Consider the following 20,861-nt stretch of genomic DNA (forward strand, 5'->3'; position numbering starts at 1 on the left):
TATCAGCTGCACTGCAGGTGAAATAGGACAGGCTGTATGCTGATTATGTGGAGAAGGACTGGATAGACTAATGGATGTTTGATTTAGGACTTCCTATAGAACCTTTTTCCCAACAGTGATCAGAGCAGGAGAAGGAGATGCTGAGTTTAAAAAATAAACTGAAAACTTAATAGAGTAAAATATTCTGAATGCATCCTGCTCAGTATTCCTTGAATGGGAATGACCTATCTGTGGCTCCTCAAAAAGCATGAAAGCTCCCTCTTGATGATTGTAGCCTAAAATAGGTGAGACTTCCCATGAGAGTACAGAAACGGTCAAAACCCAGCTATTTTCACATGTATAGTGGGTTTTCTTGTCCAGCTCTGTTTGCACAATCATATTTCTGTATTAAGTTTGGTTTTGCTTCTGATCAGTGTTAGGGGTAGTTGCAGGTTTCTCTTTCGTGAAGCATATGATGAGCTTTGAAAAGAGCAGCAAGGAGAAGGTATTCTGAAGATCTAATATCAACAAGGGGCTTAGTTAACAATTTACACTTACTAGCTTTAATTTGTTAATCTGGAGTTCCAGAAATGGTTGTGTCCCAACAGCTACCTGTACTGTGAAAGAAGAAAGTGGATTAGAGTAGCAGAGGCGTGGCTGTCAATTGTATTGATTTAATTGGTGCACTTATAGGATGTTATTTTGGTTGGCTCTCATCCATGTTAATGTCTTCATTTGCTCAGCTTGGGTAATAAAGCAGTAGCTACTGAAAGCAGAATTAACTACTTTTCTGTAGCATCTGATAACTCAGGGAGTGTTTCAAGATGTTTTCTGCAGATGAAGTTAATTGCAGAGTTCTCCTGTATCTGTGCTCAATTCTGAGCTTGGAAAAAATAGTTCTGTGAAGTGCATGCAGCAATTGCAGCATCAGCATCACAGGACTGATGTGCTTGCTCTTGAATGCTCTACTCTGGATTGTTGCACAAAGCACCGTTCAGACAGTCATTTGATAAACAATTTGCATTAGAGCAAAATCTTTCCTGGTAATGCTCTGGCCTTCATCTTGCTCTTCCTGCATCACCCATCTCTTCTGTCACGTGCTAATTTCTGCTGCCTCCTGAAATGGACTTTCACCAGTAATTGCATCTCCTCTTAACAAATTGTTGTGTTTGAGGTCATTTCTTCCCTGCTCTGCAGATTTTTCATATTGTTTCTTGTTAAAAATAGTTTCTAACTGAGCACTTCCTGTCTGCTAGCCTCCTGCTGTCAGCAGAGTATCTGAATCAAGGTATGAAAACAAGACATCACTTTGGGACTGAAAATTGCTAAAAGAAGCTTGTAATAAAATGCATGTTAAAGTGCCCACTAGATTTTCTTTTAATTCTTAAGACTGAAAGATCCAGTATTGAGTTTAGGAAATAGTAAAGATAAGGCATTGTTTTGCAACTGTAATTAGCTTCTAATAAATATTCATTATGTGATTGATGAAGGTGATGCACTCTGGAATATAGAAAGAGCGTTTTGCCTAGAAGATGTGGTTTTGAGATATTGGGATACATGGTAGGGGGAGGGTTTACATAAAGTTTCCACAGCAGATTAGAATCCTAGGGGACACAGCAAGAAATTAAGCAGAAATGATGATTTTTAGTAACAGGCCTCATATAGTGTTAGATTGGGGGGGTATTTTTTTCTTCTTGCTTTAGAGTTACTTTGTGGTGTGGTGCAGGAGGCACAATAGAAGATTGTTTGAAAAAATAATGTTGGTGCTTTTGACCTGGCTATCTGATCTGAAGTGATCCTGAACACTTGCATATGAAACTCTAGACAACTGCTTGTTCCACTGAATTTACTCTGTTTATATTTTTCTCTTATTTTGCAACAAAGAATATCAATGAGATGGACTTCCTTGTGATGTACTTTCCAGAGCTGTTAAAGAATAACATCCAGAGTGTTCAAATATTCAGCTGTAGTAGTTAATGCAAGAAATTATGATCAAGTGCCCTGCTGTCGTAGGCAACTTCATGTCCTTAGTCAGTTTGCTATATAGAAATGTTGCAGCTTACCTTTTTTTTCCTCCTTGAAATTTCTATCTTGAAAGCTGAAAATTATGGATAAGGTGATAGGTAGTTGAAAGTATAAAACTAACTGAGCAGTTCAAAAGAAGCAGTTTGAGAGTTTTGTTGTCTTGGATTAAAATGTTTTCCCCAGCCCGCACATTCATCTTTCCCTGGTGCTGGTATTGCATGTGTCCAAGTAGTTTTGCACCTGCATGATTTGCAAACACCATCTTCCAAGTGAAAGCCATTTTTGGCCAGGAACTATGTGTGAGGAGTTTTAAAACAGCCTGGTATATCCCTGCTCTTGAAAGACTTGACTACTTTGTGTGTGTGTACACAGGGTAGTATTTGGTGGCCAATGTGAAGTACTGTTTGATGATAACTTTGATTAGTTAGTGCTGTCACTTTCATTGACATCAGGTGAGGGACAATGTCAGCTCTACTAATAAATTCCATGCAGAACTTCTTGACCCAGAAGCTGTTTGCTTTGTTAATGGGCTATCACTGTTGGTAAACAACTACTTCATATCAAGTTGAAGAGTTTGAACAATATCATATCAAATTCCAAGCGTCCTGAGAACAGTAGCTTTAGAACTATTGAGTTTACAGCATGGCATGCTTGAGTAATGGTAGACGTGGAAGATGTGACAATATCAGTGTTGCCTTACAAATGGCTACAGGATGATGTTACTTGCCTGTGACTGCTTTGAATGTTACCAGGATTGAATAGAGTGACTAGACTAGAGTAATTTCCTCGGGAAACTTCCTAGGTGGTGGTTCTGCAATGTGCTGCCTGATAGAGCTTTCCAATGTCTTGTGTATGTGGGGAGGACAGTATAGACAAAACAGCACTACTGTCTTGCTAGTTTGATAACCTCAGCTGTTAAATTTGGTTGTCATAATCAGCTTGGAGCTCTTGGAAAACAGTGCCTTGGGGCATGACTAAATGAAGGTGACTTGGTTTAAACTGAAGTAATGCCAATGGGACAATAGTGATAGCAGAGCATTTGCATAAGTTGGTTCAACCTAACTGTTGCTAAACAATCCTAAGATATATTTCTGCTTACTAATCATCTGCAACAGATGTAACTGTCCTTTAAGATAAGACTTTGTAATGTGTACTGTGCTGTCGATAACTTCAGGGTGGATGTTCATGCTTTGTGGACTCCGTCTTTAAGTCAGGTCTCTTACATCAGCATTGCTTTTTCTTAGGAGCTTGCTCTTTGGATAGCACTTAAGTTATTGTTGGTTACTTTGAAGTTCTGGAAGTCAAATTATATACTTGCATTTCATGGCGGGGTGGGGGAGTAGATAGTCTGAAACGTCCTAAGGAGTGTAGCATATCCAACAGGAGTTGATGGTACTGTTTCTCATCATGTTTCTTGCATCACAGTGTACCTCTCCATACTTGGGATTGTTTGTCTGTTGTGGTAGGCATTACTGTTGCCCTTCAAGTAGAGAAGACATTGCTCTACAGGTACCAGTTCAGAGGAAGATCAGCTTTCAGTCATGTTTCACTTTATCTGCAATATAGTGAATAGATCAACAGAACTTCTAATTCAGATTCCAGATCTAAATGTGCTTTATTGAATGTGTTGGGTCTCACCTGTGTGAATCAGGAAACTGATAATTCTTACTCCATACAGCTTCAAACTACACCTGCCATTAGGTATATCTCCTAAGAGGTATTTTGAAAGAGAAGACCTCATAATCAATTGAAGCATGCATACAGACTAATCAATTCCAAGAAGAAACAGCAATAATGGCCATTTGGAAAATGTTGGTGTGCACAGGGGAGAGAAGGAGAAGAAATGTGTAAGGGGAGACTAGAGAGAAATGAAAATGTAAATACTAAATTATTAAAACATCAAGTTCAGCTGTCTCAGTATTTGAGAGCAACAGTTTATTAGACCTGGCAAAACTGTTTCTTCAGCAAACATAGTTGAAGTCTTCAAGACCTAAGCCTGAATATTTCTTTCTTTCTTGAAGCATTATATAAATGATGGTTTACGTTTAGATTTAATCTTCAGTGGAAGGTCTCCTAAAGGATAGATTTTTTTGGGTGCCATCTAAGAAGGGTACTACTGTGGTTTGTGAGCTTGCAGTGTACTGATTTTGAAAATGCTTGTCTTCTGAATAATGGTTTGGTTAAGCTGCTTGTTTAGGTTTAATCTTGCTCAGATTCCTAAAGTCTTAAGTGACTGTGTCTTTTTCTAAAGCATGTACAAACTGTATGTGGTAGGACTTAGGCTTGCTTTAAAGAAATAACTAAATTTCCATGTGTTTACCAATATTCCAGTATAGACACCAAAGACACAGGCTGGTGTGTTCTTTTATTAATCACATACCTTGTACTTTCCTTGGATTCCACTCTACTAGTATTCAGAGGCTGAATTCTGTGTTTAGTTATATTTTGTGGCTGGCATCTTGCAATCTGGAGGAGCATGTCTGCATTCCGGACAGGCGGCATCTTAAATTAGATCTTTGTTTGGGATGCTTAGGGGAAAACAGTGCTTGTTGTCAAGGAAGGTCTTGAACATGTTGTAGAAAATTCTTCAGGTCAGCTTAGTCTTTGTTGTGGTGAAAATCTTAGGAACATTATTAGATTGCAGGCTGAGGTTGATACCTTAATTCACAAAACCACAACGATGTAGCTTTCCTCAAAGTACAAATCTTTCAACTTTGACCAAAAGTTGATGAAGTGATAGTGGGCTGATTCAGAAGTATGCAGTTGGACCTCTGATACTGTCTATCAGTTACTTGCTAAACAAGGCAGCTCTTGCTTGTAAACAAATAAGTTTCTGTGCCTGCCTGGACAAGACACTTCAGAGTTACTATGATTAAGTTTGGAATGAAGTTTCTTAAGCTGCTCATCACTCTCTTTTTGTCTGCTTCAAATCTCATGTAATAGTTTGCTTATCTGCACTGCTAGCAGACAGCTACAGTAAAAAACAAGTGCTAACATTTGGGCCTGTGTATTTGGGCTTGATAACTTCAGAAATAAAATTAACTGCAGAATTTTGAAGCATGCTCTAAGTACAACAGATATTGAAAGACAATCTGAATATTTTCTTGTTCCAGGCAACTATTCCTATTAGTTGTCTCTTTCAAGTCCAAGCTGCTGCTGAGGTTTGAGGTGGATGTATTCAAGCCTCAAAACCAGAAAAGTGGATTTCTTGAAGTAAAAATGCCATTCTTCCTGTAACATGTATTCATGCTGTAATATGGAGTTGAATTAATCTTGGATCACTGAAGAATCTCGTGATGCTGATCTCTAGATACACTTCCTATCTCTCCTTTGTATCAGAGTATCTTACATCTGTAAACCTACTATGGATCTTTCTTTAGCTGCCAGCTCATGCATTCCTTTAGATGGGAAATGTTTCATCTGCAATATCCATATCATGTAGCCTGTGGCTCCATGAATAATGCCACTGTGAAACTTTTTCATGTGTGGTCTGTCAGGATGTTTTAAATCTCTGCAGATTTCAGAAAGGGAAAATCATCTTGTCACCATCACTGCACCCTCTTTTTGGTTCCTCGCATTGGAAATCCTTATGGCTTGTGACGAAACAGTCAACTCTTGTCACTGTCACCATATTCATTCCTATGTATGAGACTTTAAACCTGTTTGATTTGAGCTTCTTTTTCCCCTCCAAATTGGAAGCCTTGGTTGTCATCTCTCCAACAAGGATGTGCCAAGCATGTCTTAAAAACCTAATGATGATTTGTCTCCTACCAGTTACAGCAGGCATCTTTGTTAACCGTTTCTCTTTGCTCTTCCCGTATGTTTTTACAGCTCATTTCTGATCCTGATTGGTTACATGAGTGGTTATTTTGATAGAGTATCTTGTCTTTGTTTTTCTGAGAAGCTTCCTCTTGAACAAACAGGAATCAGATTATATGGCACAACATTGCTGTGTTTTTTCCCTGTGCTTGCCCTTCTTAGACTCTGTTAGTAGTATTCTCCCAAGTCTGATAGTGGTGTAGCTTTTTGTTTCTTGCGTGCTGCTTTTAGTGTTCTTGGCTCTTTAGCAGACTAAGAAGCCATGTCCTCTTGTGTTATTCTACAACAAATTTGTGATTTCTTGTTTTCTCAGTTCCCCAGCTTTTCACAGGATATATCACGAAGATTTTGTTGTCTGTCACTCAAAGCTATCTAAAAACCTGACAAATGAGTTCTCTCTGTTAGGAAGTAGATTGAAGTAAAACTGATTATGAGCACAGCAGCATATTGTACATGCTGTAGTACTGGACTCCTTTTCAGAGTCAATTGTCTGAGCTGAGGAATGTTGATAAAAATATTTGATTTCTGGAACATTGATTCAGATGCCTCCATTTGCTTTAAGTCATTTTGGGGACTGTTGGTGAGCTTGTGGAGACATCTGAGGAGTACTTTGTGCTTACTATGTCGTATCCACTGTTGCTCTTGAAATGATTTGTCTATGTCCATTCTGGATGTTTGTCCAGCTCTATTAGAGGCATTTTGTAAATGACTTGCAGTAGAACTACTATGTTATCCTGCACTGTGAAAGCTGGGGGATAGGTTATCGAGGTTAGTAAGAAACACATGCGGTAAATTCAGACTGGGGATGGACAGAAACTTTATAACCATCTTTGGCGAGAACGTTCAGAAAAAAATGCAGGCAGAAGAACAACTTGCAAGATTAATGAGTGTTTTACCTATTGTGTGCTCTGCCAGGAGTTATCTGTAACAGCAGGGAGAGAGGGTAACTCACGCTGATTAGGCACCCTGCTGTCTTCTGGCACTCTTTGACATAGCTAATCTGATCTAAAGGCTAGCTGCCACAGAAGCATGGTGTCCTTGTACTGTATAGTTTCTAATGTAAGGAAAGGGCAAGAATAATCTGCTTGCCACATAGCTGGGTATGAGAGCTGAATGTATTTAAACCCAACGCTATCATGAAGACAATAACCTGGGACAAATTAATATTTTCCAGCCAACTTGTGGAAAAGTTTTGCAGTGTGAGGGAGGGAACAGAATTGTACAGCCAGTGCAAAGGCATCAGTGGCTGCTGTCACTGCACTGTGCTGCTGCTTCTGCTGCTGTGGAACCACCTGTTTAGACCTGGCCTTTTCAAAGGTGGAGTTACTCTGTCTTTGCTGACCAAGGAGTGTTAGTTAGGGATGTGGAAAACAGATCTTTTAGTTGCAACTTAAACCTGAGGTAGGTGAACAAGCCTCCAGTTCCTCTTTTCACTGTGATATGTTTGTCTGAGTTGGATGTTTATGTTAACAGAAGTCTTACTTTGCTTGATTAAAGGATACAGGAGAATAATACAGTCATTTTGCTGCTTTAACACATCTTCTAATAAAGTTTATCTGTATACCAATAAACTTCACCTAATGTGTTGCTGTTGGTTCAGTTTTGCGGTAAATATTAGGATGAAAAACACAATTTGTAACATTTCAGTTCTCTAGCATTTGAAATGTGAGATTCCACATACTGCTTGACTTTCCTGAGGTGGGAGTGTGGCCGGGAGTAACCTCAAATACAGAAATGTATGTGTGCAGTAACTGAGAAGAAAATGTTTTGGTTTTTTTTCCTAGTAACTAGGTTTAGTTTTTATTTTGTGAGAGTATGACAAAAGTACATTTCTAATCACCATTTCATTTTTACCCACCCTCTGAGCCGGCAGAGGACAGATGGTTATGCTAATAGCAGCCAAGCTCAAGAGTCTGGTGTTGGATGCTGGGAGTGCCTGGCTCCTGCTGCTCTAAGAAAACTCTAAGCTTTTTTTTGAAGTTGCACAATTTCCCAGACAGGTTTATGATGTAAAACCAGGTGAGATGGTTGAATTAGTGTGTATAAATGTGGTTTCTGTCTTCCTCTAAGGTCACCTAGTTAGACAGCTGAGCATATTTTTTAACATCCTGCTATTGCCTGTGTTTCCCCTGCTTTTTAAAGGGCTTTGAAAATTTGGTAGTTAACTTCATAGTAAACTTAGAAATGCCAACTCTACAGACAGTTGTTTAGGCCCATAGGAAGGGTTCTTTATATCGTTCAAACGTTTGATAATTACTAGAGCTGCTGGCTCTCAGTCTAACCATGAGGAACAGTGGTGCTACAGAGAGCTGCAGTGGCATGGTTTTGTGATCTGGGAGGGTATTACCTCTTTAAAGCAGATGAATTCTGTAGAGGCTGTCTCTTTGCCTTTTCCAGTGCTCCTGAAACAACAGGCTAAACTTGAAGTGTAAGTGGATATCAGTGCAAAATACAAGGAGCCTAATATAGCTATATTACAATAAGAAAACTCATAGTTCCATGTTGTTGAGATTAAGAAGCATGTATGGTCTAGGATCTTGTTGGGGCAGCTCAGTATGAATATAGCACAGAAATACAGCCTATGGTGTGCAGGAAACACTTCTAAGGAGTTTTTGGTAGGTTTTCTGGTGCAATATTTGAAAGCTTTTCAGTATGCTTGGCCATGTGTGTTACTGCACATTCCTGTTTTCCACCTACAGGCCCTTTCTTTTTACTCCCCTTCTTTTTCTTCTTTGGAAGACGTTGAAACTCTGAGGAGAAAGGTACAACAGAAAAGTGCCCTGTGTGGTGGTAAAGCTATGAGTAGAACTGAAGGCATCTGTTCAGTAGATCTGCTGCAAAAGTTTCCCTTTCACAACATTCAGATGATAGTTCTACCTCCAAGCTCTCTAAATAGACCATTATACTTAGTACCAAGTCCTACTGCAGTCTCTGAGTCAGTGTCACTGAATAGTGTTAGGGGAAAAAAAAAAGCTGTGATGCTTTTTGATGTTATTGTAAATAATGTTCACTGCCTGAGCTAAAGTAAAGTATGTCATGCCTTAGAGTGCAGGGTGGCAGAAAGGGAGGGAGTGAAAATCATTTGAGCTGAGGTGAATAAGATTGGAGAGAGAAGAGGCAGAAATACAAACAGGTTGATCTTCCAGTCTTTAAAGCATCCTTACCTGCAGGAATAAATAAAATGCCAATGCAGAGAAATGCAGCTGCTGTGAAAGGATCTATGGCACAACTCAACTTCGGGTGTTAACAGTTACAAGACTCTAAGGAGAGTTTGTGACTTCTGTTTCTGCTCTATTAAAAATTGTAGAAAACAGCAGTGGGGATTTTGATCATTGTTGATGGTAGGTTTGGTTTGGTTTTGGTGGTGTGGCTTTCATTGCACCTATGATTTGGAGTGGTGATATACATGGAGAATGTCCACTTGCAAAACAACTGTCAGAAGAACCTTCAAGAAATAAGTTTTCATGAGCAAACACTCACATGGAAATGCAAATTTGCCTCCTTATTATTGGACTTTTTTCTGCCCCTCATCCTAAAAATGCCTCCCACTGGGAGTCTGCTCTGTCTGTGAGCCAGCTAACTTGTACATCACAAGCAGAAGAAAGCTGAGGTTTGACTGGAGGCAGCATCCAAAGTTTTGGTCTAGATCTAAGCTAATGTTCAGCAAGCATCCTCCATAAGGCTTATCATCAACTGCCTTTGGCGAGACAACAGTAAATATTGTGACAGTAGTAACTATCTACTACTTTTCCATCTTCCAACTCCTTGCAACTCTATTTCAGGGCCATTAAGTTTGATTTTGTAGAGACAGTAGCTGTTCATGCTATTGCAGAAGTTAGAGGCTGAAAGGGTGATAGTTTGTTGTGTAGTTACATAAAACTTCTCTGTCCTAATCTATGCTTTTTAACCTCTTTTGTGCATGCCCTCGAGTCAGTACTAGCTCCTCTTTGGGATCATCTTATAAAGGCTGTTTGCCACCAGCATTGTCAAAGTGTCTGCCTAGTTCTTTATCAGTTTGCTTTCATGGTTTCTATTGTCTTAGCAATTTTTCCTAGTTCCTGCTATTTTCTCTTCTAGGCCTGACTTTTCAAGGAACCTAAATCCAACAAATTAGTTTCCTTCTGCTACCTCCCAGTTGGACTCCCTATTCTGCATTCCTATGGAACTTTTTGTTTCATGTTGCTTGTGTTTCAGGCATTTTTGGAAGAGTAATGAGAGTTAGAAGTGAAGGACATGCTTGGTAGGTAGAAGAGACTGCCTGTCTCTTGAGAGTATCCATTTTCAGGGGAGGTCCAACTGTGATTCTGTAGAGTTGAATTCATGATGATGAAGAAGATGTGTTGAGCTGTTCTGTGGAAGTGGCAAATAATTTGTCCATTTTGAACAACTGTAACAAATGAGGGGTTTGAGTTTCTGAGTATGAAGTTCTGCAGTGATCAGTAGGTATTTCAAGGGTATTTTCTTTTTCTCCACTCTTCAAAAGTTTACTGTATAGCAAATTTTCTGTACATTAATACAGGGTCTAAAGGGTGCATGTCTCATGGAGGTAAGGTTAACCTGGACCACGCTGTAGGTACCTGCTGAAATGGCCAAAGTGCTTTGAAACATGAAGTTGCCATACCTGAGCAGATCTGAGAATACAGTCATAGGCATCCAAACTCTACCAAAGGCAAAGTTAGTGTAGACAGGTTTGCATGGCCCAGCTGTATATGTGCCACACTAAAACCATTCCGGCCAAATGAACGATCTTTTTAGAAGCAAAGAGTTTGATTCATGTTGCTGTATGTGGAATAGTCTGAAGAGAATGGAATTGATCACAACTTGCCTGCTGCCTCCTCAGAAATACACAATTACTTTGTGAGAAGTGGATTGGACAGAGATGACATTGGAGAAATACTAATTTAAGAAGTTTGAGTTAGTCAAGCCTGATGCTACTGAAGTTTCAAACTGGCTTGCTCAGTAGATAACTGGAGCTTAGATGTATGTTCCAGTAGTTTGCTGTTAGAAGAACAAGATTGTTTAAATACAAATTTTTGGTGTGGAAATCCTTTCTCATCAAGGAAGAGGAATTAATTTTGGTTTTGTTCTATTTAATTTGAAAGGAAAGTTGAGTCTAAAATGCAAAGCACAAAGCTAACTGAGCGTCCAGATCTGAAAGTGTGAATTTGTTGTGCTTCAGGGTTTCCTCTGCAGAGGTGTTCAGTTGATTTGGCATGTTTCTTCCTTTCTAAGGTTACTTAAATAAAACATCATGATGTTTTTACTTGCAGCACTTGAAGAATCGGAAAGTGACATTTATGTGCGATTCATGAGGTCACACAAGTGTTATGACATTGTTCCAACAAGCTCTAAGCTTGTTGTTTTCGACACTACGCTACAAGTGAGTATTCTCCTTTCAGTCTGCCTTTGCTTGCAGTTCCTTTTTAAAAAGCTGTTTCCTGGGTGTTAAATGGAATTTGACCTATTGCAGAGAAATTCTCCCACAAAGCTTCACGTTGACTGTTCTAAACGATGTTGTTTCAGCTCTATCTTTCATGCTATACTAGAGGAGCTGGGAGAAGACCTCCAAGGATAGAAAGGGGATGTAATTTGCTTTGCACCTGGAGTCACTACTTAAAAATTTTCAACTTTGATATGAGCCCAAACTTAGAGCAGCTTCTCTGTGGCTCTCAGAATTTACATAAAGGCGTTTTACATGAGGATCCTGTGCAGTAGCTAAAGAGTATCAAGCTGCTTTGAGCCTGTTCCTGCTATATTGCTAAGACAATTTAGGACTAAAATGAGTGGCTTAATTATGAAAACTATTCGCCAGAAAACTTCTGCTTTCAGTTTCTCATTTTCCTTTTAGTCAGTAAATTATCTGCTAGATTCTTGCCTTTGTCTGAGTTTTTGCCAAAAGTAGGCATTAGCAGCCTGCTATAGAAAGAGACTAATCTGGTCTGCAGTGTGGTAGAAAGCTGTGGCTTTTTTTGTTTCCTGGATTTTCCAGCTGGTATTTTTTGGCTTGCTTTGTTTTTTGTTCATTTCAGAGTTTTTTTTCTTTTGAAGATGCTCCAAATTCTGGCTTACCTAAGCCCGTTAGGTAATTTTGGTCTGGAATGTACTGCTCAATTAGAGGCAACCATGTAACAGATACTTAGCCCCAAGATGTTCAGAAAACCACCTTGCATACCAGATAGTGGTGTATAACACCAGCTTGAGTGCTGTCGTCTGAAAGGTAGAGAGCCTGCATTGCACAAGGCAAAGCAATGGAGTGCATGTAGCAGGAGCACTGCACACCTACAGTGATCAGCAGCAGGCAGCATGGCTAAAAGCACTGGAGCTTCAGTTGCTGCTCAGTACAGAAAAAGCACCTTTGTAACTTCAGCTCTGGACTTTTTTCCATTATCCAGGCATATTGCAAGTGAAGGGAGTTTCTTTCATCTCTTAACTATTTAGACTGTAAGCACACTGAGGCCTCAATGTGTTGCCTCTGATACCTTGGCAGAGGCCTCAAAGGTAAGTATCTCATCCAGCACTAGTATGATGTTAAAACTTGAGCAGGGCTGCTGTTAAGATTCTGCCTGTGTGCCAAAGGATCTCCTGCTGCGAACTGATCTGGTAGCCAAGAAGGCAAAGCAATGTGTAGCAGTGTCCCAGGTCAAATTATTTCCTCCTTTACCAGAAAGCCAAAGTTCTAATGGAAAATTTATCCTTTAGCACCTTGGTATCAATGGAATGGGACTTCTAGTTCCCTAAGGTTCTTCCATGTATTTTACTGGACACTGGATTTTGCAGTGGAAGTACACCACATCTGTGATGACAGGTAGAAAAAGCTAGCTTATAGTCTTAGAGGAAGAGCTTTCAGAGAGTCCTACAGAGTTTAAATGTTCACATTTGGTTTTCTTGGTAACAGACTTCTTCGCTGTTTTGATGCAGTCTTTCAGAGACATCTGCTCTCCTATTTCACCAGTCACATGGACTCCGGTGGTGCAAGCACACTGTAAAGCCTAATGAAGGGTATCTGTTACATTTAGATAGATATAAAGTGTTCATTAGTATTCCACATCTCCTTTCAGAGATTTCTTCCTCTGTCTCTCAGTACTGTCAGTCTTCCAAAGAAGCAAGGTTCTGACTTGTTCATCATCTCAAAAGAGAGAATGACAGTCAACCCTAGAATGAAGAATTCAAATTCCATTAACCTGAAAGGTCAAATTTGGGATGATAGTGTTTACTGAGAAGAGCTCTGTCAGCTCTTCTCAGACTATTAACTTCCTGCTAATTTCCAGAGGTTTTAATTCTCACTCTGGGAGAGTGTCTGCAGGGAGTTGGTACATACAGCTTGTTGATATGGCTCACAACCTATTGAATTCTTAGCTGTCAGTGACCATCTGATCAAAGGACTGTTGGATTTGGAGAGACTAATTTTGCAGTACTTCAGGACTTTGCATCAGTAGCACACAGCCTTGTGAAACATTGTGTCCAGCAGTCCTCTCAGACCCAGAGTTTTGCATCTATTTGTCTTCATCTGTTTCACCTCTACAAAAAAGAGGGTTTCTACTAATTTAAAACAAAAGCCTTGAATTTTCTGTTAAGAGTTGAATTGTGTTTTTAACAATGGCACAGCCAAAGCAGGGTATGGAAGGATTCACTTTTTGCCTTAGTATAAGCTAGCAGCAATCAATGGAAGAAGGAAAAATGAACCTGGATTCTAATGGTATCTTTTGCAAGATTCTGATGTTGGGTTTTATTTGATGACAGTGTCCCATCTCCCTCTGCTGGTCAGCCATCGGAGCACATCGCCCTTGAAAGTTACTCTTGAGAGACTGAAAAGTATTCTGAAACTGTTGTTAGCTGTGGGAAAACTGGAGGTGTTAATTTATGATGTGGCACAAGTCAGACTGCTCAGGTAACATCTACTCATAGGTGCTTAGTCTCAATGTCTTCGAGAGATTTAGTGTAAAGGCTTGTAAGAAATCTTGGTTTAACACAGAATAAAAGAGGAGGTGGTAGAGTGCCATTACATTGCAAACATACAGAAGGCCTGACATGGCAGAAATAGTAGCTAATAAAGAGCAGGAATGGGCCGACACTCTCTTCAGTCTTAGCCGTCGGTCAGAAGGCACTGGGGGCCTCTGAATGCCAGCAACTACCAAACATCTGGCTGCTTGTAATGCTAGCACAACAGTCTGCTCTTCAGTGGCCAGATTACCTGGGCACCCAGCACCAACCCTTGGCTGTTGTGAAAGCCGTGGTATATCTCTGTGCTCTGCTAAGCATCAAATCCTATGGAAGAACTGTGCTGTGCTTCAGCTGGAGAATGTGCCACTTGGCACAGGCTTGAGCAACATCTATGTACCGAGCCAAGGTCTGTTTACCTGCCCAAGGCCAACTGGCACAGCTCAGTTTGCCTTAATATAGCTTTACTTATTTCCCCCCAAACAATATCTGCATCTAGCCTGCCTACCTGAAATGGTCTCTAGCCTGTACTGAACCCTGAGCAGTGGCAGTTGCTGTCTGGGAGAGTGCTAGCTGGCACATGGCTCCTGATTTAGACTGACACTGGAATGTTTTTCCACCCTTTTAATTGACTAATACAGATGTAGCCTGGTTTTGCTCCTCATAAATATTTATAGAATTGTATTCAGTGCTGTAGCTCTCCCCTGCCTGTGACCCATGAATACTCCTTGTTCGTGACAAGCCTCAGCCTTTTTCCCAGAGAAGATGCTATCTTTGCTTGATGCACACTGAAGAAACTTTTTAAGGTCTTATCTGACCAGGAAGAGAGTCAAGAGACTATTGGATGTTATGAGCTCTGCCTCTCCGGATGGTGGGGAAACTGGGCAAGTTGCAACAGTGTGCAGCTCACAGTGGATAAAATCTCTTGCACATCTCCCAAGATGCAAACAATAGGAGAACAAACACTTTGCAGCCCCTTTGAGGGAGTTAGAAGGGTTGTCCCCTGAAGGGCTACTCTGTGAAAGAGCATTTGCTTCCTGTTTTCATTTTATTCAGTAACTTGAACTGGATTATATTTATAATAGACTCCAGGAAGACATTGACCTGAATATGGATTTACTGATTACCATTTTGTCTTCAGCACAGTATTTGAGTACTCTGTAGGTGTTAATGCATTTAATATGGCAATGGTTTGAGGAAGTAAGTTGGCATGCAGCTCTGCCTGTGCTTTCTGATTGTTGGTTTAGACTTGTATGAGATCCGTAACAGCGACACGGCCAACTAATGTTTTCCATTGGAACTGCTATTAATGCTTTGAAGGAAAATAGGAGTTAGAGTCATTACAGTACTGAATTCACATGTCAACAAAATGTAGCACTGTGTTTGTGTTCTGTCAGTGGGATTACTTCTGTCTAACATCTATGAATCATTTCACTTTTTTCCATGTTTCCCATCTATCTTTGACTTTGATGTTGTCTTTAGAGACCAATGCATTTTACCCCAGCCTGAATTTTATTTGAATTTTGAAAAGAAATGGCCCTCAGCTATCTTAGAGCAGTCTTTGAAGCATAGCTCTATCTGTAAGCTTACTTAAGGCCAGATTTTTGTCTGACCTTCAAACAAATTTGTTAATTTGTTTTGACTTTGCCCAGCCTACATAAAGATGAGAAGGATTAGCTTATTTTGTAGTGCAGAGCAATTAACTCTCCAAGAGGAATGTAAAAGGTAAGTATAGGACAGGGACTTTGCTGTTCCATGTCAAACAAATGAACATAGTGGGTCTGTTTTGTGAAGTTTGTGTAAGCTCTCGTGGGGAGAGAAGCTCTGCCTCACCTTTGGCTAAATTAGAAGCTGCAGTACGCAGCTACATAGATAGCTTTTACTCACCACTGACCTTGAAACTGGGTTTGAAGTGTTTGTCCAGCACTTCTTCATAAACTAATAAAAATTTTGAAGCAATCTTCAAAATAAGTGTTTAGAATCCTAAAGGCTCTGATTTGTGTCATGAGGAAATCTTGGAGGGTTGCATGACTGTAAGCTTAGATTATTTTTTAACATTTCTGATGAATGGAATTACCTAAATTGGTACTGGACCACATGTTGTTATCACTAAGTAAGCTCTTGTCAGTAACTGGCACACGCCAGTAAGAGCTCAAATATAGTTTTGCAACATAACTAGAAAAAATACATGGAAGAATCTTCTGGAGCTTCTTTGGTGGTTTAACAAGCTGGAAGTCAGTACAACTTCTCCAAAGCATGTGGTGGATTCTGCACTCGGAGGGTAGCATAGGGTTTGTATTTCTCTTCCTTGTGCTGATTCTATTCAGTAAATGGCTGCTTTATTCTCTTTTTCTCTCCAGATTATTCTTCACCTGGGGGTTGCCTCTCTCTAAGGTAGACCAGACTCCCAGGAAGAATGTTCTGCAGTCTTTTGCTTCCAGAAATATACAGCAGACTCTTGGTCTTCTGTCACAGGAGTTCTCTCAGCTTTACAAAAGGGTTGACCTGTCTGTTGTTTAATTGGCTTTGAGGTTCTGCCTAGCCAAAGCTGCTAAATTTTTAACTAGTACTGTCTGCATTTTGGAGGAGCAAAGCACCTCTCCTTGCTCGTCCCACAGAACTGTAAGAGACTAAGATAATTTAGCTTCTGACTGGCATGTGGCTGAGGCCACATAGAAGCTCTCTTGATTGAGATCAAGCTGGAGTCAGTAGCTAATACGGGAAGACCCTTGTGCTTTTTCAGAGCTGCTCCTGTTGCTTGTGCACAGCAAACATAGCCAAATTCCTTCAGCTCTCAAAACCAATAGCAAGCATTCAGTACTGGATCTTGGTATAATGAACTCATGTTACCTTCCTCCAACTAAGCAGAAACTTCTTGGTCTGGACAGAGTGTAGGTGAGGTATTTGAGGCTGTGTGAAAAGTCATGCATCATTCTTCTTGCTTTCCCTGCCCTCACCTCCCTCCCCCTTTTTCTGGTAAGATCTTAATCTGTGAAAGAATTTCTATACCCTTCCTGGTGCAGCTGGTTCCAGTGGCTTTGCCTACAAGGCTTACTGCTTGGAAAGCTGGTGTTGGAGGTTCTCTGGGAAATTTGCCCACCTCCCTGAAGTCTCCTTGCTTCAGATCTTGTTAGGGAAGAATTGCTTTCCTCTCAGCTGAAGGTGTTTAAATGTCATTGCCATTTGGGTGTGAATCACTTCAAAGTGAAGTGCATGATGTATTTGGAGCATGTTTAGTTTGTACTTCTTTTGTATTGTCAAGGTGCTGATTGTGGGATCTGGGGATGAATGCTGGAGTCCTTGATTCCAGTTTAATCCACAACAGTTTTCAGGCCATAGCAGTAAGTCCTTTGAAGACAATGCTGATACTGTGGAAGGGGAGGGTTGCCCAAAGATATTTCTGTGGTAAAGTTGTGTATTTAACTTAGTACTTTGAGTTTTCCTGTGTCCTCAAATACTGTATCACAAGCTGCTGTTCAGCTGAAAGCCGTGTGATTAGCCTTCTCCAGTGGACCGTACTGCGTTGCCTGGGATCTGAAGACTTTGAGAGTGAAGAAGGGGAAAAAGATAGTCTGGGCACCTCCAGCCACTGCTGAAAGGTGTTCTTCAGACAAGGAAATACTTACTAGACCTGGGAGTGGTCTTGCACCCTGCTTTACACTCCTAATGTGACTCAGTTACCTTGCTTTGCCTCTTTGGTGGCTGTGTTGTCAACCAACTACACAAGACCAGTGTTGAATTCCTTGCATGAGGTCTGCCTTACAGCCCCTGATAAGGAAGTGGCACTGCCTGAAATCCTAGTGGTGTGAAGGAGTAGCAGGGGTAACATTATAAACCTGCTGTCAATTTCTGTACTAAGAAAAGCTTGCTGCTCTTCTGCTCACTCTAGTACCTGATACATGCAGGATTTCAGCTGTGCTCCTTTGCCATGATGAAACCCTTCTACTTAAGGCACAGAATGTTGGAGACAAGTAGTCACACAAAGCAGGATTCCTCATCTAACTGTAAATGTCTAGGTGTCTCCTAGCCACTGAGGAGGGGAAAATGGCATCTGTGGGATACAACTTAACCTCTGTCTAAGGCTAGTGAGTCATGCCAACGAAATGACTCTTTCTCCTTGTTGACTATGAAGAGATGCAGTGAATATGTAAGATCAGAGCAACCTCTAAATTTGGGCAGATCAATCCCCTTTTTAGGGGCTCATTGTTTTTGTTAGGACCACTACATGGTTAATAAGAACAAAAGTGCTTTGTTTAAAGTGTGTTTGTACATGTTGAACAGCAACAATCTATGGGATCTGGCTGACAAACAATGGTTTTGTGAAGGTCAGGCCAGCCCAACACTGGAGATCAGAGAAAGCATTGCTGGTGGGGTCAAGAATTAACAAAGCTGTTGGAGGCCCAAAGACTGAGACATGGTAGAGATCTTCAAAGGCTTCAAACTATGTATAGTTTGAAAGGAAGGCCCTTGTGGGTATTTTATGCATGAACATCACTGAAATATTTAAATGTGCTGGATAGATGCCCAGCTCCACACCCCAGTGCTTTGGCTGGTCACCAAGCAAGACTTTGGGCAACTGAAATTGCTAAACCACAGAAACTGAAGGAAAGCATGAGTGGATGTTTGTGCTTGCAAGCAGTTGTGGCAAATGAGAATGAAGCAGGGGATTTGCTTTGAGATTACCTTAAACAGGAGACAAGTGTTAAGAACCAGTGGCATTGTTTTATTTTGAAGGTCTGTACAGTTTATAAAATGAAGAAAAGAAGAGGAATGCCAGTTAAGCTGCCATCTGGGACAAGCTTTTACCTATTCCTGTACCAGAGTTTGGTGGTTTATTACACCAAATGTTTACTGATCTAGTACCCAGACTGAACTTAACTGTCTTTTCTGAAGGGTTTAAGTCTGAGCATCTCAGTAGCTGTGTCTGTTAGGTAGTCCAGAGCTTTCTCCAAAACCTGCCTTTTAAAACTGGACAAGGTAGCATGTGAGTGAAGGCTCTTGAGATGTTTGGAGACAAGTAACTTGTGCGTAAACTATCGGGACAAGAAGCAACCCTTTGAGACTGTTTTCATTGTACAGGCTCAGCATCTTGCCCACTGTATCTCTGGAGTTGTCTGTCTTGAAGCATTACTTCTGAATCTGAACTATTACCTCACTTTAACATTTTGCTCATTCGAATGCTGTGCTTGGTGGTGTTCTCTGCTGCTGCTGCACCTGAGAAAGAAGTAGTATCAAAAATTTAGAGGATGCCTGAAGTAGTTCACTCTCCACGTCTTTACTGCTGTGAGCATGCTTCTTTTCGAGGTTATCACAGTTATGGAGTTTAGAAACTTGCTTGAGGAGTTTTGCTGTATGATAACTATCTGGAAGAAAGCTGTTTTCCCCTGGCCTTAGTAGATAAGATGTTACATTCTTGTTCTGATGCAGCTTGAATGTCTTACTCTTACGGAAGGCTCGGGACAGAAGCTGTCAGTGACAGTCAGTGCATGCAGTTGATATCTTCCCATGATAACAGCTAAGCTGAAGGGTTTTCTCTTTATTGGTGGGGAATAGGTAGAACTTACCACACGGTGTCTGTGTGAGCTCACTTCTGCCTGCTCCCCAGACGGCTCCCTGCTGGTAGCTTTTGCTGCATGAACTTTAAGTGTACTGCTGCTATGTGAGAACACTTTGAGTCTCTGCCTGGAGGGTTTCTCTGTGGTTTCAGTCTTTCTTATGAGTCAGGGTGCTGCTGTGGCCAGTTTGGTAACGCAGGGTTTACTTGACTGCCCTTGTGTCGGTAATGTGGCCAAATACTTCTGGAACCTTTCTGTGTAAGCATTTTCTAGATAAATACTCTGTAGTGTCTCTCTTACAGCCTTATTTGTGACCCTGGGAGGATTTTTTCCCCATGTGGTGGATTTAGTTTTAATGCAGTTTAAGGGGGTGGTGGTGAAGCAGATAGTTACTCCTCTTCCCTGTTCATTGATAATATAGCAGAGATGGCTGAAGTCAGGAGGCAGCTCTGAGAACTGTCACCTGCTAAGGTCAAGACAGTAAATTTGCTTCTCATAGGGGAAAACAGTCAAGCTGCATGTAGCAATCAAGAAATAGAGATTGCTTTTGTCAGTCAAATCTGAAAGACTGGAGTTCATGTACAGTAGGAGGACTGAAGCATTCACTGCAACTACTGAAGTGCAGGCGGAGGCTATGTCTGGGGCAGAGCAGGAGTCTTACTAACAGTTAGAAATTTAAGCTGCTGCATTGTAAGGCTAAGTAGAGTCTAAATGGAAGTTCTGTCAAGCATCCTATGTTACTGGCTGTCACGTGGACAAGTCTGGTGTTGCAGACTTTTCTGAGAGTTGTAGCTAAGAATGGCAGATGTCTGCTTGGGTTTTTTTCCTACCTGCATTTTTCTTTGCTCCTGTATTTTGGATGCTGACTCTGTTGACTGTGAAGTCCTCTTATTGATTAATTTGGTATGGAGAGATGCTCACTGGCACCTAATTGAAAGTAGACACTTCAGATCCCACTGTATGCTCATGGTCTGTTCAGATTGCAATTGCACTTCAGTGCTATTTCGACCAAGGACTGGTTTTATAGATGTAAAGATGCAGAGGGGCTGTGTCCTAGTTGTGTGCCAGACCAGGTCAAGGTGTGGGCAAGCACCATCGCTTCTGTATTGTGTTTTCCATGTGAAGACTCTTTAGAAGTATGGGCAGGACAGGATCAGTGATGTGCTCAGGCATAGCACCAAGAATCATGATTTTGAGGTGTTCGGAAGCGTGTCTGCTTCATGTTCACAGGGAAGACTTTCTTTTCTTTTGAGAATGACCCTATAACCTTATAACCTCTGGTCCAGAGACTGGGCAGGATTCATTTAAATAATTTCATTGCATGCTTGCAGCAGCAGAATAGGCTAGTTAGGCTAGCTAATGCTTTCAAGTCATAGCTTAGTTCTATTTAAAGTAACTAAACAATCTCTTTTAATTTGTGTAAACTGTGACCCTAAAAGCTGTAGAGGAAAACAAGACATGGTTTGGGTTGGAAAGGACCTAGAGATCATCTAGTTCCTACCTCCCTGTCACAGGCAGGGACATCTTCCACTGTCACCAGGTGTT

The 20,861-nt window shown here is 40.8% G+C and overlaps 1 protein-coding gene across 7 annotated transcripts in view; it reads left to right on the top strand.

The window, feature by feature from the left end:
* The window catches only part of PRKAG2 (protein kinase AMP-activated non-catalytic subunit gamma 2), a 224,845-nt gene that overhangs the window by 186,741 nt on the left and 17,243 nt on the right, over nt 1-20,861 (top strand). For all 7 annotated transcript variants that reach the window (XR_010306582.1, XM_064162855.1, XM_064162856.1 and 4 more), the window contains one exon: nt 11,094-11,203. Coding sequence is in view for 6 of the 7 variants with exons in the window: in XM_064162855.1 (XP_064018925.1) it covers nt 11,094-11,203 (110 nt within the window). In the remaining variant the exon portion in view is untranslated. The remainder of the gene's footprint in view (nt 1-11,093; nt 11,204-20,861) is intronic.

This window comes from Pogoniulus pusillus, chromosome 23 (assembly GCF_015220805.1).
Source record: "Pogoniulus pusillus isolate bPogPus1 chromosome 23, bPogPus1.pri, whole genome shotgun sequence".
In the NCBI taxonomy this organism is placed as follows: domain Eukaryota; kingdom Metazoa; phylum Chordata; class Aves; order Piciformes; family Lybiidae; genus Pogoniulus; species Pogoniulus pusillus.